The following is a 17,805-nucleotide window of genomic DNA, read 5'->3' on the forward strand; positions in this document are numbered from 1 at the left end:
CTGCGGCCTTGATGATCCTTCGCGTTAACAGGACCAGCACGTGCCAATATATCGAGGGTCTTCAAAGCTGCCTCGAAGTTGTGATGCAGATTTTTCGATCCTTGTGCGTGAGCTAGCTGCCGCGTTAGTATGTGCAGCGCGGTCAAACCACCGCCAGCTTCTTTCACGCCCGACGGACAACCATATTTCAGGAGTTCTGCTACGAATTGCAATACGTTTCCTGGCCCTCCATTTAAAATCACTCTGTGAAGCGCCGTCTCACCGCGAGGGGAACGCACAGCTGGATCGCATCCGTTCGCAAGTAGTAAACTACAAAAGTAGGAAATGTCTTCATTTTTGTTTCGCATTGATGATCTTTTTTTTTTCAACTTCAAGCGACATTTTTGCTGGTAGAGACTAATAGGCAAAATTTACAGACACGTGAAATCACAAACTTATGAAAATAATTTCCATTTAAAAAAGTTTAAAATTTTTATGAACATTTAAAAAATGTTCCATTTAGAACTCCATATCTTCACGTAGAAGATGAGAATTTTTTAATATTATTAAGAACGAGTTAAAGAAACGGTATGCTTGACGTTTTCTCGTTTCGCGTGGAAATTATTTTTCTGAATGTGTGTATCTGTTCGGTAAGAGATAATCGCGTGAAATTCTTTCAAGAACCGTGCGGCTTTGCACATCTGGTAACAGTATGGCATGTAAGGTATAGGAAAGAGCCATGCAAGCAAGAACATTCTAACGAATATTTAGCGAGTTCAACGATAGGATTCGTTAACAATGATTCATGTCCACCTTGCCCGCAATAATTCCGATGTTTGGATATTTCTACGACGTCAGCATACTTTCCAGCTATAATTGGGCAGGCAAATTTAGAATACAGTAAAATCGATAAAATTAGATCGTTGTGTTTACGTTAGAGATACTTAAATTTTTTACAGCTCAAATGTATAATTTCATACATATATAATATAACATTTACATTTAGAGTAATAATGCGTACACGTTTAACGAGTAACTATAATGGTATTGAAATAAGAAGAAATAAACTAATTTGAAACAAATTTCTAGTCAAATTTCCTGAACTATTCTCAGATAATAGTTATCTAGACGTAATTTGTAATAATTCTGAAAATGTTTCTGAATTTATCTTCTAGAACGATTAAAAAACATTTTGTTTGCGCCGCTCGTATAGATAACGTTTCACTAAACTACCTCGTAATTATATTATTAATACATATGTGCATAGATTTAGTTAAAGGTCAAGTTAGCTCAAGAAGCAGAAGCATTTCTAAGGAAAGAGCTTTCGAAGGCGTGCAATCTTTTCCGAAACGCTGCGAAACTTAACTCTGGCCATATAACGTTGCCGAGCCGATAATTTGCGGGAGAAATTTCTTACCTGAGGATAGGCAAACAATGATTTGTAGCAGCGACCAGCAGGGGTGGATCACCTGAAACATTCCAATCCGGTTCGTCCAGGTTCTGTACAGAGTCACTCGCAAGAAGTGCCGCGACGCACTTGGCGTCTCCTGCACGTACGGCCTCGTGAAAATTCAATTCACTCTCCGGGTCGTACGTTTCCTCGGCGTCGTTTTGAAAAATCGGTGTCTCGTACGAGCCGTTGCAACTCTCGAAGCTGTTCGAAAAATTGCCCACCTCTGTAGCGATGCTCTCAATGGAGTTCTCCAATTCTTGTAACTTAAAGTTGTCTTTCGGTGAATACTCTGTTCCACGTGTTCCCGATACTGCATCCTGAGAACCGCACTCGGTGAGAAACGCATCGACTTTCATCGATACAATCAAACTTGCAGCCGAGTTCGATACACTCGGCTCGCAATCACCCGACGCATTGTTTTCGGTATCATTCGTGTCAATAATCGTGGCTTGATCATTGTCGGCGATAATCGAGGTATTTTCGTTCTCTTCGAGATGTTCACTGTCTTCGATTGATTTTTTATATTCCGTAGCATTTTCAACCTTCTGCTCGAGCAATTCCGATACATCGGCCGACACGCACGGTCTTAGTCTCTCCTGATTAACAGGAATTTCCTCTTGATCTTGACCACCTGTTGCAAGCTTCATTATTTCAGTGGATGTAAGCTCGTTGCTTTCTTCGCTGGTTGCCTGTTCTTTCCTCCCGTGCGTTGTTTTATTGACCATTGTGCTCGTCTTCTTCTCTACACTCTGTTCTTGGGTTATAGGATCGTTCGTGTAAGCGGCAGTCATCGTGATGATTGTTGCTCGCCTTTTAATTGAACCTGATTTCCTGGTAATTGGCTCGTCGCCTTTTAACAAAAGGGTAATCTCTCACACCGTGGTCTACTTTAGCGAAGTCATTGCTATTTCGCTTCCTTTTTTCTTCTTCTTTAGTACACCTGCTTGTTCATTGCTGTCTCGATACGGTAGAATTGTCAGTCATACGATCAAGATATCGGTAGGCACGAATTATAAATGTCTGTACGTGAATACGAGCGTAAAAGCGACTCGTAAAACGGACCGACGAATCACGAATACGTGACTGAAAACCAAATGAACCTGCTTGCGAAGCGTCGCTACAGATCTCTCTGTTTCCCCTCTCTTCTTTCTTAATTTCCCCACCTTTACTCCTTACCCCACTTCTCGAAACTCTCCTGCGGTGCATCCAAGGAATTTATTGTAGGTCTATACCCCTCGTAGAAATTGGATCAACGTTCCTTTTTATTTTAAATGCCCGATGCATCACAAGCGAACAGATTGGAATAATACGTGTTTCTCGTTTCTGTATTTTTCTTTTTCTTTTTTTATTATATTAACTAATTGCATTTTCGTCATATATATACCTTACAAAGTACTTTGCCGTTGAATTATGTATACATAATGTATATGCATGCAAGTACGCTTCTTTATGTATATTTGTACATTTTTATTCTAGGAACTTTTACATTTATGCTATTTTTAATCTTTCTCAGCCTACTAATAATTTTGAAACATACAAAGTTTGAACCCAATAAGAAGCTTAAAAAACTGTGTATGATTCAAAATGCTATCGCTTTAATATTTGAAAGAATAGAACATATGAACGAACTAAATACTTTATTTCACATTTCTTAATAATATATCTTCAAATCCCTTGCTTGGGATATTAAAACTGTATTTATAAATATTTTCATTAACACGGTACACTTTCCTTTTGAAGCATTTATAGATTTGTGCTTTATAAAAGTGTGACGATCGTACATGTACGTGAAAAGATTAACAAATCGAATGCGCAATTAAAAATCAACCGAGTTCCACTGACGAAAATAAATTAGAGGTCTCTCAACTGTTAACCCACATTTTATAATTTTACATACACTATTTGACAAATAGTCTTTCTGTTTGTAATACTCTTGCACAATTTTATATACATGTCAATATTATTATTTTTACATATATTAAATTTAAGAAAGACGTATATGTTAATTAATTTATATAATTAATTTACTATGAATATATACGATTAAACAATATTATATTGCGAAAAAATCTTTCATATATTTTGTATATTACCTGACTGCAACAAAAAAGAAACAACGTTAGTACAATATGAGAAACTCGATTTTTCAAAACACTTTATAGTGTTTCGTTTACAATACATAAATATGTTAATAAAATAATATATTTGTATGTATATTTACTATATTATATCAAATATTCCCAAACTTCGGACCAAAAACTTCTTTTCAAACAATGTTTTGCACAAAATGAAATATAGTGACGGAGCTAAAGACCGTGTAAATAGAGACATACATCGCTAAATTCTCCTTTCGTCACCAATCCATAATTACAACTCGTTATCCCAGTTTGCAAACCTTTTCTTTACCCTTCTCAATTCCATTGTGTGAGATAGGTATTCATTCTTAGGAATGCAAGCATTTCTTGCATACGTAGAAGTACGCATTCATAGATTGCATAAGTCACCAATTCCGGCATTATTTCCGCAAGCAACAATTATTATATTTAGAAATGATGAATTTAACATATTTTTAATAATATATCGGTATAAAAAAATACGTATAATCTAATATTTAAATATAAAGAACAATTTGATAACAACATATGGTTTACATTAGAATAAATATTTTGAGGAATTTTTAGAAATTTATTGAACACCAATTTCAACAAATTTGAATTTTACAATACATATTGTAAACATAAAACTTAAATTTCGCATATCATAGAAAAACCTTTTTGTCACTGAAGTAATGAAAATAAAAAGATATTTAAAAAAAATTGTGAGGCATATTTAAAACTTTGATATAGTTCTTATATTATTTGTTAGTTCAAAAATAATTGTTCTTGAACTAAAAGTCAAATATTTGTAACGTAAAAAATATTATTCAAAATACTGAATATAAGTATTCCATATTTTTAATGTGTTGCTTTTATTAAATATACATGAATATACGCGTATACATGTATATTTTTAAATTTGACATTTAAAAAACATTGAAACTAGAAATGATTGTACTGATAATGTATTGCTGTCGTTATACAAATATATACTAGGAAAAATTTTGCAAAATGAAATTAAATATGTACTTGAATAAAGTTTGAGATGTACATCAATGTCTCAATTACTTGAAGCAACAACTGCTAACAGTAACACGGATACATAAGAGTGATATTCTTTAAATATTGTATATAGTTCAAAGGATTGGGAAAAATTAGTTTTGAAACAGCTTAAGTGATAGAACGAATATTTACCAACGTAAAAAATAATTTTCATACACCTATCAAATAAGGAATATATATTGTTTTATTTGCTGCGAGATCTAGAAACAGATTTGGATTTGGTCCTGCGTGGACTATGATCTCTAGAATCGGATCGTCGTTTATTACGAAGTTTTTCTTTAGTATAATCGCTTCTGCTGTGAGAACGGCTATGGGATGAGGATCGTGAGTGCTTGCTTCTTGATCTTGACCTCGAACGTGAACGAGACCGTGACCTTGATTGCGATTTTGACCGTGAATAAGACCTGGAGTGAGATCTAAAATAGGCATTACATTAAAATCATGATTATATCGAGACTGCCTACAATTTATTATTACTTTATTTTATAAAATATCCTCATTTATATTAATTATATTATACGAAATTTATTGTTTCTTTTTATAAATATATATTTTGTATCAAATATTTTATACAGCTAAAAGTTTTATGGAATAATTGGGCTTGCAAAAATTGTGACAAGTACCCAGGAAAACTATAGTAATTTACTTCATAGTCATATAAAAATAATAATTAAGACAATGTTAGTATGGCATGGTAATTTGAATAGTTAATCTTCACTATTTGTGATACCTCCTGCTTTTTAATTTTTGCTTAAATGTCAATTTAGTAACTCTAAACTGTATTTGTAATTTTCTAATGAAATATATTAATAAAACTAATCTAAACTCCTAAATATAGTTTTAGAATTAAATACATTTATTATGTTCCAATATATAATTAGTCTCTAGTTATGTACCATCTTTCACAGCTGTTCGTAGCAGACAGTTGTAGAGTATGCAATAGTAAGTGCCAAGAAGGAGAGAACAGATGAGTACTTATACGGATGAGATTGCACTAAAGTCAGATGTGTGGACGAAGAGTGGCTAGATGAAATGACTCAAAAATTGATCTTTCAGTGACCGTTAGATCTATTATGATAATTTGGCGGAGGTAGTAAGACGAGTGAAGAATATCAGGGATACCAGTAGGCGCTGATGTGCAAAAACTTTCAGTTTTAAGGTGATCTCAGTGGTCGTTAGAAGTATTGTAGTGTGCAGAACTAGCCACTCCATCGGCCGTGTTTCCCTCTTTAGCTTGTAGAATGCAGAAAGAAACCCGATGTACGTGCGTACTCTATGCTGTAACTACGTAGTATCACAAAGTGAACCCAAGGCGAATCGCACGAGAATCACAGTAGCAACACATTTCTCATGTGTATGCTTGTTCAGCTGGGTCTCCTATAAAAATGTCAGTATTACATCGGTATCATCCTCGATACTGAAACTGCTTTGGTTTAGCATATAAGATCTTCTTATCATAAAACATTATTCTGTACCGATTTAAATGAAAAGAAACAAATTTCCTTCGATCGATATATCAAAATCTATCTTATATCAGATTTATGCTATGCTATATTCTGCTTAAAATGACAATTCAAATCCAAACCTCGTGTAAAATTAATTTCATTGTACATTTAAGCATATATTTGTTAAATCAAATTCTGTAACACGTATCGTATACATTTCTTGCTTACTTGTCTAATGTTTTTTTGCATGCCATAGAATTTACGTGAAACAAGTACTTTTTATACTTACCTTTTCTTACGAGTACTTCTGTGTCGTTGACAATTTCTAGCATAGTGACCTCTTTCACCACATTCATAACATCTGTCCTCAGGATGAAACAGTCTTCCAACACCTCTTCTAAAATAACTTCTATCTCTTAATCTTCTCCCGTTGGATGGTTCCACACGAGCTCGCCTTCCACAAATAGTTCTTCCATCGAGTCCTCTTATCGCGTCTTCCGCATCTCTGGCATCTTCGAATTCCACAAAAGCAAATCCAGGTGGATTTCTGGCCACCCATACATTCCTTAATGAGCCATAATAAGAGAAAGCATCTTCTAATTCTTGTTTCGTTGCACTACTTCCTAAGTCTCCTACATAGACTTTACAGTCCGAAGGATATCTTGACATCTGAATAATATACATTTAATTAACTACAAATTAATAGTGCACAAATAGTTTTATACATTTCTTAGTTAATATCGTATTTTAGCTAATTAATAAATTGATCAATACATTTTTAACGGTACATTCCGTGCGGTTATGATCCACAATAAAATATTCAGAAGCAAACCAAACAACGAAGCTTGAAAAATCTTTGAACGATGTATTCACAGAGATATTCGACTTTTTTTTTATAAAGTAAAACATACATTAAATTTACCTTATTCATTGCTGATTAACGATATTGAACACGATCGTACAACGAGAGAATATATAAAATTTTCAGTTTCTCATTTTAAGGAAAAAAATTGCACGTCAGGCGCGTCAATTTTTTGCATTTAGTATCTTGCCGAAATATAGGGGGATGATTCTTAAGGTCCGGTTTCTAGCTATTCAAAAATATGAATACAAATATATATACATATACACACACACACACGCACACACACATACATATATATATATATACACACACACACATCTACATATACATACATTTTTAATACAAAATCGTAGTAAACATAAGTACTCGAGATAATTTAATAATTATTTATACATGAAACTTCATCTTTCTCTGGATAACCGTAAAATATAAGCTGAGGAAAGTAAATAATCAGTGCTTTTTTTTTTTCTTAATCAAATTAACGTACAAACAATTACGTCGATTCTACACGCTCATAAACACTAAATAAATACAGGCAAGTAACAGTTCAATAAGAAGTGGCTCTATTTAGGGGGATCATTTTTCATTGGCCGGCCGCATTTGTTTCGTCCCGATACGAGCAGCTAGAATCGCACCGTAATCGCTTATAAAATTCAGAGCATCGATCCTGCTTTACGAATGCAAATGAATAATAATTAACTGACCAATAGGATGTCGTTATAGTGTCAACATTGCTCGTTGAGTGGACATAATCCACTTGATGTTTCTATCAGTCTGTCAGAGTCAAAATTAATATCATAATACGTTCGCTGGTACAAACCTCCCTTGGACGCTAAAAATCTTCCAGCTTGGTTCTGGTTCCGCTGTACCTATCTAATGTGTCTTGTTTAATACACGGGATAAAGCCTGATTTTAGTTGCACGGCGAACTCGTTAATAATGTTACGGTTGGTAGAATTGAAATTACATACTTCATCCAAGTTCATGATGTAGTAAACAGTGCGAGGTTCTAATTTGTAGTTCACGTTGTTGACGAAATATTTGAGAAAAATGTAACTGTAAAGATTATTTATTTTGAAGCTTATTTATGCGTACATTCGAGGAATTATGAATGCACGATTGTAAAGTAGAACGTTGAAAGAAATCGTGCATTTAAGAAGAAACTCTTATTCTTACGAATGGCGGTTAAAAAAGCGCAACGGAGTACACGTGCGCTGTTCCAGAAGTCTGTGCGTCAAAAGTTAAGAAATAAAGAGCAACAGAAGCAAGTAATCCCGGTGAATGATAAAGATAAGAAAGCGGTTGTAATCGCGCAAGAAATTAAATTCACTCGCTTATTGTCGAGCAACGATAAAATAACTCGTGACAGAGTGTTAAAGAATTTAAGAAAATGGTTAACCGTTCGATCTCAGAGTTCCTTTGGTGAGATTGTTGTTATTATTAATCGAAAGATCCATTAATTTTTATCTTGTGTATTTTAACATTCTTCTATTTATGTTATCGAAATAAAACATTTTTTTCTTTTAGCATTCACAGAATCAGATTTTACGAGACTATGGAAAGGTTTATTTTATTGTATGTGGATGTCGGATAAACCTTTAATTCAAGAGGAATTAGCAGAATCTCTTAGTAAAATTGTACATTGTTTTAAAGCTAAGGACGTAGTATTACTGTATACTACATGTGCTTTGAGAACATTAGGTATCGAATGGTTTGGTATAGACCAATATAGGTTAGATAAATTTTACATGGTAAGTGTTAAAGTATATCTTTTCTATATAGAGTTATATAATATACTAAATATTATTTGTTGAAATTTAATATTTACTTATAGTTGGTTAGAAGAATAATTCGACAAACTTTTCAAAAGTGTAAAGACAATTTATGGGATATTAAATGGATTAAAGGTGTTTCTGAAATATTAGAAAAGATATTAGTAGATCCAAAAGTATGTCTTGGTTTCAATATGCATATAATGGAAGTATTCTGGGAAGAACTTTCAAAGGTATATTATCTTTATGATCAATGTTTGCATAAATATTTGAAAGTTGTTTTACTTTAACGAGTTTATTGCTTGTAACAATTCCTTATGTAAAAGTAAGTTAAAAAATCAGATTTTTAAAGTCACTTAGTATTCAGTTATATATATATATATATATATATATATATATATATATATATATATATATATATATATATATATATATATATATATATATATATATAGGATATAGTATTACATTACTCTCTACATTTCTATTAACAAATTGTGCTTTTTATGACAACATGTTATTGTACATATGTGATTTCCTTTTTAAATGTAAAGTAATCTGCTGTTAATTCTATATTATATTTATTTACCAGTTAATTGAATATTTTCATTGATCTTTAAACTCAATACATTCTACTTTGAACCATAATATACATATATTATTAGTCTTTTAAAGATTAATGAAAATAAGTCATCTGAATTAGTTTTGTGTTATGCAAAAAATACAATTTTTATTTGTAGATCAGTGGTGGAGATATATCAGAAGATGTTACTACAGAACTTATTAAACCATTCGTTTCATATTTAACATCTATAGATGATGAGAAACATATTAAATTTGTTATGCGACACGTTTTTAGATATTTAATATTTCAATCAGATGTTGGTATGGACTATGTAGAAAAGTTTCAAGCCTGGAGAAATGTAGGTTACAAAATTTTTTGTATTTTAATATCTACCTGATATATATTAGAAATAATTTTTTTATAGATTTGCTCATTATAATACGTAACATTGTTTTTGTATAGGCTGGTTTTCCCACTGGTTCTATTGATGCTATGGAAAAAATTGAATTATCAGATGGCGAAATAGATGACAGTGAAACTGAAGAATTTGAAAAAGAGAATTTCAAACAATTTCTTCAAAGTCAAGCAAAGAATGATACAGAAAATCCCTTAGATCCAAGAGCTGGTAAAGTGAACGTTGAATTACCGCAAATACCTTTCGATGCTAAACAGATAATTACATTGTTAGAACAATATAAGTCTCATTCTTCATCAACAACGATATCTCGCAGACAAATCCGTCACCTCATTAAAGAGTAAGTTCAGCATCGTAAATTAAAAAAAAAAAAGAGGAAAGAAATATCAGTTAAGAATGATCTTTTTTTTTATAAAAATTTGTTTATAGATTTACGGAACTGTCGCAAGGTAAAATGCCACTAGGTATCAAAGAGATAGTAATTCCAAAAAAACCGAAGAAAGATACAAGTACGAAGTCAGCTGCAATACGTCTTTTAAAATTTGAGAAGGAATTACATTCAAACAATACTAAAAAAGGACGTAAAAGAAAAAGTACGCAATTAATACAAGATGAAAGTGATAATTCTAGTGACGAAGCATTAGAAGACATCAATAATGATAGGAATAGCGGGTATGGTATTGTAGAAATAGATGACTGCGAACTCGTAAAAAATAAAAAAAGAATGAAGCGTAAATTAAGTGATACTAATAATTTAGTTAACACACGTTCACAAGAATTAGCTGAAAACGATTTTAATTTGAAGAGAAAGAAATTGAAGGCAAAAGAAAAAGAGCAAGATAATTCCGAAACAAATGAAAGGAGTAGTAATTGCAAATTACAAAAAGATTCGTCAGTATTAATTAACGATACTGATGAATGTAAAAAAATTAAATTAAAAAAAAGTAAAAATTCGGTTACAAAAATGTTAAACGTCGTTGCACAAAATAAGAAAAAGAAAAATAAGGAAACAAAATTAAAAGTCACTGGCAAGTGGGATGTTTCTGATAATATAAGTCCGCCCATTCCCGTATTGAATAATGTGGACAGTAATAATGCAGAATCATGTGCAAAAACAATTGAAAAATCAAACACGGATCACCATGAGGAAAAAAATAATATACTTAATGAACAACCTACGTGGTTGCTACCCGTACTAACGAAATTGAAAAATGAGAAAAATGTAAGTTCTGTGGTATTTAGACGCGTTACATGTGTAATTATTTTTTATATAATTATCTTATGAAAGAAATATTCTGTTGTTAAGTTAAAACATTTTTTACAACGTTCTCATATTATAAAGTGTTATATATTTGTTGATACACATTTTTATAGAGAACAATAAATTTGAGAGGACAACCTAAAATAAGTAACACCACAAATTCTAAGAAGCGGGTGAAAATTGCCCTTCAACGTAATACTGCCCAACATACATCGGAATATATGTTACAAATCCGGAAAAGTCCAGCTATACCTTTTGATGCGAATAAGAAACCACTAGTGGGCGTGTTAAAAGCAAGTCCTATACCAAGCCCAATTAATCCGTTTTATAAAAGAAATATTATATAAAATATTTACTAAATCAACGGAATTATGCAACTGTTTGTTAATAAAACAAATAAAGATGTGATTTTTCCACATATATATTAATTGCTTTATATATTGCGATATATCCTTGCATATTATTTTTAAGGGATTAATGACAGACTTTACATACATATATTAATTCTCTTCATAAAACTTTTGTTTTAAACATTTAAGTTAAATTTGTTTCAGCTATTATTTACATCAGACAACAATTTTAAAAGTATAAGGTGATATACTCTTATACTTTTGTTATTAATATTTTAATAAACAGTAATAGTGCTTTAATAAATATCAAATATTTGATTGGAAATCTAAAAAATTAATTTAATATAACTAAGAAATTAAAAATAATACAAAAATTGTATTTACGGATTATTGAGCAAAATTTTTATAATTGCAAAATAATCATTTTTAATTATAAATTTATAAATAATTATACAAGAAAATTATAAACTTTATGTACATATATTATAATATAAAATTTTACATCTATTGCATTTACATTCCATTTATTTTTATAACACTGCTAGCTTTGTACATGTTCATACAACAATTGTTACAGAATAAAATATATTAAGACAAATTTATTACTTTGATTTTTTGTTTTTGTTTATTTTTCAGTCCGTTCATTTTCAATGGTTAGATTCTTAGATAATACATCTGTAATATATAGTATATTTCAAAAAATAGAATGTTTTAAATATAATACAAAGTATGCTGAAAAGTAAGTTAAGATATATTTCATCGTGTATCAATGTACCATAAATGGTTCAATGATTTACTGAATATTTCATTATATAAAACAAATGAACTATAATACATTATAAATAAGTTATATAATGTTTATATGAAACTGACAAGAATATTAAAAAAATGATTTATGTAAATGTTTTATAATCGATGTAAAATATGCAACGGTTGAAATAAATGAAAATATCTTGAACAGACAAGCTTTTGCAATTCCTATACATTTCTATTTCTGTTCTTAACAACATTCATAAAACACTAATATATACACATATATTTCTTTGGCACATGAATTCACTTTTACTTATATTATAACATTTCTATAGCTATAGAAAAATAGAGTTTCAACCAGTATTATGAAATCAAATACTTCAAATTTACAATCTACAGATTTCATTCGTACATTTACATTTATTATATTCCCAGCTTACCGTAAGAATGAAGTTTGTCTAAGATTGCTTTTTTAACATTAATTTACTCAGTATAGAGAATAAAAGTTTACATTCTAAAATGTTTAAATATATATATATATACGTTCAAATGATTATTCTTGAGAAATTTAAAGTGCATAACTGTCTCGTACTTTACTTTGGATTGATTTTAGATTTAATAGAACTTTTGTAATTTCCTTCATACCAGTAACTTCATTACGACGTGTATGCACATTTGTACTTGAAAATATAAGATAATGAGGCACTGTGTCCATTGTTAGCTAGGTTGAATTCAATTGTAGTTTTCTCGAGTTAAAAGAAACAATTATACTAGCATTGCTTAAATTGAAATATAGATATCTATTACATTATATAAATATAATACTGATTGTACCGTTCTAGATTTACAATTAGATCAAACATTTTTGTAAAATTATAACACTTAACGGCTTCAATTTAGTTTGAAATTCATTAATTATTGCGAAACTACACGTACTTTTAAAAATTATACATCATTTGTATTATACCATCTTTTTATGATTATATCACACAGACTATGAATAAAAAAAATTATTATCTCGAAATTTGTTACAATATAAGATACATTCAATAAACGAATTATTATTACACGAACAGCGACAACTTGCGTATATAATTTTTAAAAATATATATACTGTATACATATACGTATATAATATACAAGGTGAGATGTTTAAATGGAAATACTTGCCTTTAATATCTTCATTATTTATGGGTATATGAAAAAACTTCTTAAACTAGAGTTGTAGTATTTACATATCATAACATAACAAATTTCCGTATTCATTTTTCAATATTCTTGTCGGGCATTTTCCTAAAATTTTTATTTGTATATCCCGACATTAAATCATGAGAATAGTATGATTAAGATCAACAAATTTGTTTTTCAGAGTACACATAATGGTATTAAAAAATAGTGTTCTTTGCTGTTAGATGTGTTTTTTGAAATAATATCACTGTTTGTCCTGAAAAGTTTTTTCATACACAACAATAAATAAGACAAATATTTAAGTGATTCCACTTAGCTGGTCTATCTTGTATATAGCTATAACAGAACTATACTTAATTTATTAGTATTTCTTTCTAACATCAAATTAGTTCCGCTAAAATCAATACTACATTTACGATTTCTAATGATATAACATATAATATTTATAAAGTAATTTATACATTTTATACATCTTTCATGCATGAACTTTATACATATTGCTTGTATTTAAGTTGCAGAAAAATTTTTATCAAAATGGATCATAATTATTAACACTTGGAGGAGTGTAATAATTTTTTCTTTACGTATATTTAATATGTAATCTGTTAATTGCAAATAAATACCTGAATTTGTACCAATTGCTATATACATTTCGAAACATTTTATAAGCATTACTTAAAAGAAAATACATTTGAAAATTTTGCTAACACTTTCATTGCATCCACAAGCAGATGCATACGCCTGTAGCAAGAGTTTTACAAACATTAAAAATGCAAGTACAAATACAAATCACATGTGATTTCCAATATTGTATACATTATAGCAGTTGTTTTTGTATTTTGCAAAGGAATGTATACCTGTTATTTCAGTCGGTTCTGCATTAAATGTATACATTCAGATTAATATATTAATCTCTTATGATTATATCCAATTTTAAATTATTTACACTCAAAAGATTTGGTAAGATGGATGAATAACATAGAAATACTTCTTTTCTTAAATGTCCAGTAGCAAAAATAAAATATTGTTATATATTTGGACATGTATATCCATTCTGAAAAAATATTTCTGTAATTTAAAACTGTATTATATGTATGAACATCAATACTCAATGTAAGAGAAGAATATTACTTTCTAAATATTTCAGTTAGCAAAATATTTTTCTTAAACTTGTCATTCTTCAAAATTTGTTGATTTTGACCCTCCTTAGTTTACAAGATGCATTGAAATATAAATAAGTATACATTTATATAATAATATGTAAAATTTTAATAATATATCGTACTATGGAAAATCATGTAATAAAACGTAAATGACAACATAATTATATTATATTATTTCCTTCTATAAATTGAATTCTATACTGTGTGTAAATATTTATTTAACATTGAATTAAGTAATCAATATATGTGGAGGATCAATTTTTTTATAACATTAAAGTAAATTTAATATAACTTTCATAGTTCCATCATTTTTCTAATTTTGTACATTATAGTAATATCTTTGATCTCTAATTTGTAAACTAATACCATGTTTATTACACAATGTGTGTTATCAGTCAGTATTCAAAAGCTTGCTTCAAGTCGACTTATTTAAATCAATTTTATGCCAGATTTATATAATATTTATAAAGTAAATGTTCCCATATATAGTATGTGTACTAATTCAAATAGTACTCTGTTATATATGTATATGTATATCACTTAAAAACATATAGTGTGAATTTAAAAAGAAAAGAATTTTTACTAATTTTAAAAAACTAGATCAATTTTAATATACTTTAAATTCATAAATGAGCAGATATTCTTACGAGTTTAAAGTATATATATATATATGTTGTAAATGTTGTAAAAACAGCTAAATAACATAATTAAATACTACAATTTAATTGCATTAGACAACATAGTTTTAAACCATACTAATCACACTTTTTTGCATAAAAATATGTTTTCCAACGCCAATACCATCCCATTTCGAGTTGATTAAAACCAGTGCTAAAAAATGATAATGCAACAAAGAATGCTGAATGTATCAGTGTCCATAATTGGAATGCTGGTGAAATAATAAGTAAAAGTACTGCAACACCTGAAGAGAAAAGATATTTTTAATCAAAATATAAAAAGAAATGAAAAGAATAAGTGAAATAAAGTTGCAACTATTTGACATTCTTAGATACAAGTTAAATTCTTTTTAGATATGTGCAAACTAGTAATTATATTTCGATATTTTGCTAATATTGCAACTCCTTTAGAAATTATTGAATATTATACTAACATAAACAATTGATAAATTGTACACTGATATTGTACATAGATACTTACACTATGTATATGACATTACAGTAATAGTTAGGAATTTTTTGGATAATACTACTTAAATTCAAATGATGAAAACCTAACATTTTTGAATAAAATTTTTACCTGTTAAAATGGTCCAAAAGACAAACGCAATATATAAAGGACGCAGTCTTGTTAATGGCCAAACTTCTGCAGCAAAAGTTTTCTCTTCATAAAATTGCTTTAAGACCTGTTCTTTATTAAACCATTTCTCTTCCAACCATCGTCTTAATTCTAAATCATACGTAGGCATATCCGACGATGGTATTCGCTTAATATGAAAGTGTATTTCATCTGGTAGTCTTCCTTTTATCAAATCTAATTCAGATTGCGGAATATAATCGGGATATGCAATTGTTAAATCGTAAACAGCATCAAGATAACTTGCTTGTTGTAGATGTCGAACTAAATAACTGAATCCTGTTGTCTTTGGATGAAGAGTAAATGAATATTGCGGTAATACGTGCTGCAAGGCATACTTGTTTGATTTTTCCCTGCTACTTTTTGTCAGATCAGTACCTTCAGGAAATATGAGTAACTGAGAACGCCTATCAAGGGCCACTAGATAATCCAAAGTTCGTGATAATCGGCTTTGATCTTCTTCCCAACGCCGAGTTATATAAAGGAAACCATTCATTTGCATTATCCACCCTGTTGTATAACGATACTTTACAATACCAGAAGTTATTTCACGAAATCACTGACCTCTCATTAAAAAAAAAGAAAGAAATGAAAAATGCAAAAATTTTTCTATTTTGACAAGAAATTTAAAAATGTGTTAATTTATGATACTAGTATAAGTATTTTCTTAAGTATTTTCAGACATGTTGTTAACAATTTGAAAGTAATTATAATAATCATATTTTCTTTTTAATATTTATGCTGCTGATCGAAATTTTAACTCAGATATTTTATGTATCATCTATGACAAAATGAAAAATAATACTAAATTGATTTCTTGAAAACAGAGAGAGAACCAAAAATACTATTTAAATTTACATATGATATACAGAATTAAAGCATTTCATGTTTATAATAAATTATTATATTACCTGGTCCTGGAATATGTCGTATAGGATCTTTTAAAATAAACTTTAATCTATGAGTTGCTACACTAGGCAAACATGCTTGATACATTGCAGCCCATAAAAAATTCCAGTCTACGCGTGTTCTGTGGTTCATTACAAGAATAGCAGATTCATTTGGAGATATATGATCTCCCGATACAACAATTTTTACGCCAAATACTTTTAAAAGTGCCTAAAATATGTAAGGAATTATTAGTTTATTCTTATATTATAGAAAATAACTGCAAATTAAAAAAATAGAAAATGCTTATTTTACTTACAGTGGAATAAAGCTCCCAACAAGAAAGTAAAAGATCACCGCATTTTCGAAACTTTGGTGGGCTAAAGAGTAATAATGGTAACATAGGACAAGCGATAAATAGAAAACCAGCCACTACACTGCCATACCATAGTGCACAGTATAAAGTACCACGTAGAAGTCCACGCATCACAAATTATGTCTTAAAAATTGAAAAAAAATATATAATAATAGTTGTAATATATATGTAAACATTGTACACACATAAATACATATTACTTATTATAGAAAGTACATTGTTAATATTTTACTGAAATTAAAATTTTTTCTGTGTGCATGCTTTAGAAAATTACTTATTCTCTATTAAAGTTTCATAATTTTTTTCTAATTCATAAAGAAACATTTGAATTTACATTTGCAAATAATAATATAAACTAAAATAAATAGGAAGTAAAAACACTTGATATAAATTAAAATTAGTGAAACTTACTTTGTCATGTGTATGTTTTGAACGAACTACTTTTTCCAAGCTTTCAATGTTAACTACCTCTTTCTGAAATGTATTCTCTGGCTTCCCTTCTATCTTACTAGAGGGGCTTCCCTCTGCTTCACCCCTTTCACCCCATTCTCCACCCAATGTCCACTAAGTTCTGGGATGCTGTGTTGGACCATTATTGATCTGTTAAAACAAGAGAAAAGTTCATAATTGTCTAGCAAAGATAAACTTTTAGTCGTTATTTCTTGCAAATTTTATAATAAAAAATTAGATATAAAAAATAATTTTGGGCGTATCAATATATTTTATTGCAAAATTTAAATTTTATTTTTACTACTCTTTTGAAGTTGTGTAGTTTGTGTTAATAAACTTAATTGTATTTATTCTTTTACCTAATTATATATATATTATCAAATATTACTAATTATATCAATTAAAATAAAT

The 17,805-nt window shown here is 29.5% G+C and overlaps 5 protein-coding genes across 6 annotated transcripts in view; 1 reads left to right on the forward strand and 4 right to left on the reverse strand.

Annotated features, from left to right (window-relative positions):
* LOC143433551 (uncharacterized) overlaps positions 1–2,503 on the reverse strand; it is a 3,690-nt gene extending 1,187 nt beyond the window's left edge. Inside the window, exons 1-2 of the mRNA XM_076910907.1 lie at positions 1,397–2,503; positions 1–309 (exon numbers count right to left, since the gene is read on the reverse strand). The exon at positions 1–309 is cut by the window's left edge and continues 35 nt beyond it. Of these exons, the coding sequence (XP_076767022.1) occupies positions 1–309; positions 1,397–2,223 (1,136 nt within the window). The 5' untranslated portion in view covers positions 2,224–2,503. The remainder of the gene's footprint in view (positions 310–1,396) is intronic.
* The window catches only part of LOC143433449 (uncharacterized), a 125,723-nt gene that overhangs the window by 67,440 nt on the left and 40,478 nt on the right, over positions 1–17,805 (reverse strand). The window lies entirely within an intron of this gene.
* Positions 4,704–7,150, reverse strand: LOC143433552 (serine/arginine-rich splicing factor 7). Of its 2 annotated transcripts, none has more exons than XM_076910908.1 (3): positions 6,958–7,146; positions 6,325–6,704; positions 4,704–5,006 (listed from the first exon to the last, which is right to left on the reverse strand). In XM_076910908.1, the coding sequence occupies exons 1-3, from the start codon at positions 6,964–6,966 to the stop codon at positions 4,775–4,777; spliced, it is 621 nt and encodes a 206-aa protein (XP_076767023.1). In that variant the 5' UTR covers positions 6,967–7,146; the 3' UTR covers positions 4,704–4,774. The 2 variants fall into 2 exon arrangements, with proteins under 2 accessions (XP_076767023.1, XP_076767024.1); XM_076910909.1 differs by lacking the exon at positions 4,704–5,006 and adding an exon at positions 5,803–5,967 and having other exon boundaries at positions 6,958–7,150.
* Positions 7,931–11,332, forward strand: Nnp-1 (Ribosomal RNA processing protein 1 homolog Nnp-1). The gene is made up of 7 exons (XM_076893150.1): positions 7,931–8,321; positions 8,427–8,650; positions 8,734–8,904; positions 9,412–9,594; positions 9,699–9,991; positions 10,081–10,873; positions 11,026–11,332. Exons 1-7 carry the CDS (start codon positions 8,078–8,080, stop codon positions 11,257–11,259), a joined length of 2,142 nt encoding a protein of 713 aa, XP_076749265.1. The 5' UTR covers positions 7,931–8,077; the 3' UTR covers positions 11,260–11,332.
* On the reverse strand, positions 15,047–17,543 carry LOC143422345 (lysocardiolipin acyltransferase 1). Its single transcript, XM_076892921.1, has 5 exons — positions 17,356–17,543; positions 16,888–17,067; positions 16,592–16,799; positions 15,624–16,190; positions 15,047–15,288 (listed from the first exon to the last, which is right to left on the reverse strand). The coding sequence occupies exons 2-5, from the start codon at positions 17,053–17,055 to the stop codon at positions 15,122–15,124; spliced, it is 1,110 nt and encodes a 369-aa protein (XP_076749036.1). The 5' UTR covers positions 17,056–17,067; positions 17,356–17,543; the 3' UTR covers positions 15,047–15,121.

This window comes from Xylocopa sonorina, chromosome 3, assembly GCF_050948175.1.
Source record: "Xylocopa sonorina isolate GNS202 chromosome 3, iyXylSono1_principal, whole genome shotgun sequence".
In the NCBI taxonomy this organism is placed as follows: domain Eukaryota; kingdom Metazoa; phylum Arthropoda; class Insecta; order Hymenoptera; family Apidae; genus Xylocopa; species Xylocopa sonorina.

Coding starts and splice junctions, on each gene's coding strand:
- Nnp-1 (XM_076893150.1), top strand. CDS start 8,078: ATGGCGGTTAAAAAAGCGCAACGGAGTACACGTGCGCTGTTCCAGAAG. Junction 8,905..9,411: donor TCTGGGAAGAACTTTCAAAG/GTATATTATCTT, acceptor TTTTATTTGTAG/ATCAGTGGTGGAGATATATC. Junction 9,992..10,080: donor ATCCGTCACCTCATTAAAGA/GTAAGTTCAGCA, acceptor ATTTGTTTATAG/ATTTACGGAACTGTCGCAAG.
- LOC143422345 (XM_076892921.1), bottom strand. CDS start 17,055: ATGCGTGGACTTCTACGTGGTACTTTATACTGTGCACTATGGTATGGC. Junction 16,191..16,591: donor ACGACATATTCCAGGACCAG/GTAATATAATAA, acceptor GTTATACAACAG/GGTGGATAATGCAAATGAAT. Junction 15,289..15,623: donor CTTTTGGACCATTTTAACAG/GTAAAAATTTTA, acceptor TTTTCTCTTCAG/GTGTTGCAGTACTTTTACTT.
- LOC143433552 (XM_076910908.1), bottom strand. Junction 5,007..6,324: donor AGAAGTACTCGTAAGAAAAG/GTAAGTATAAAA, acceptor TGCCTATTTTAG/ATCTCACTCCAGGTCTTATT.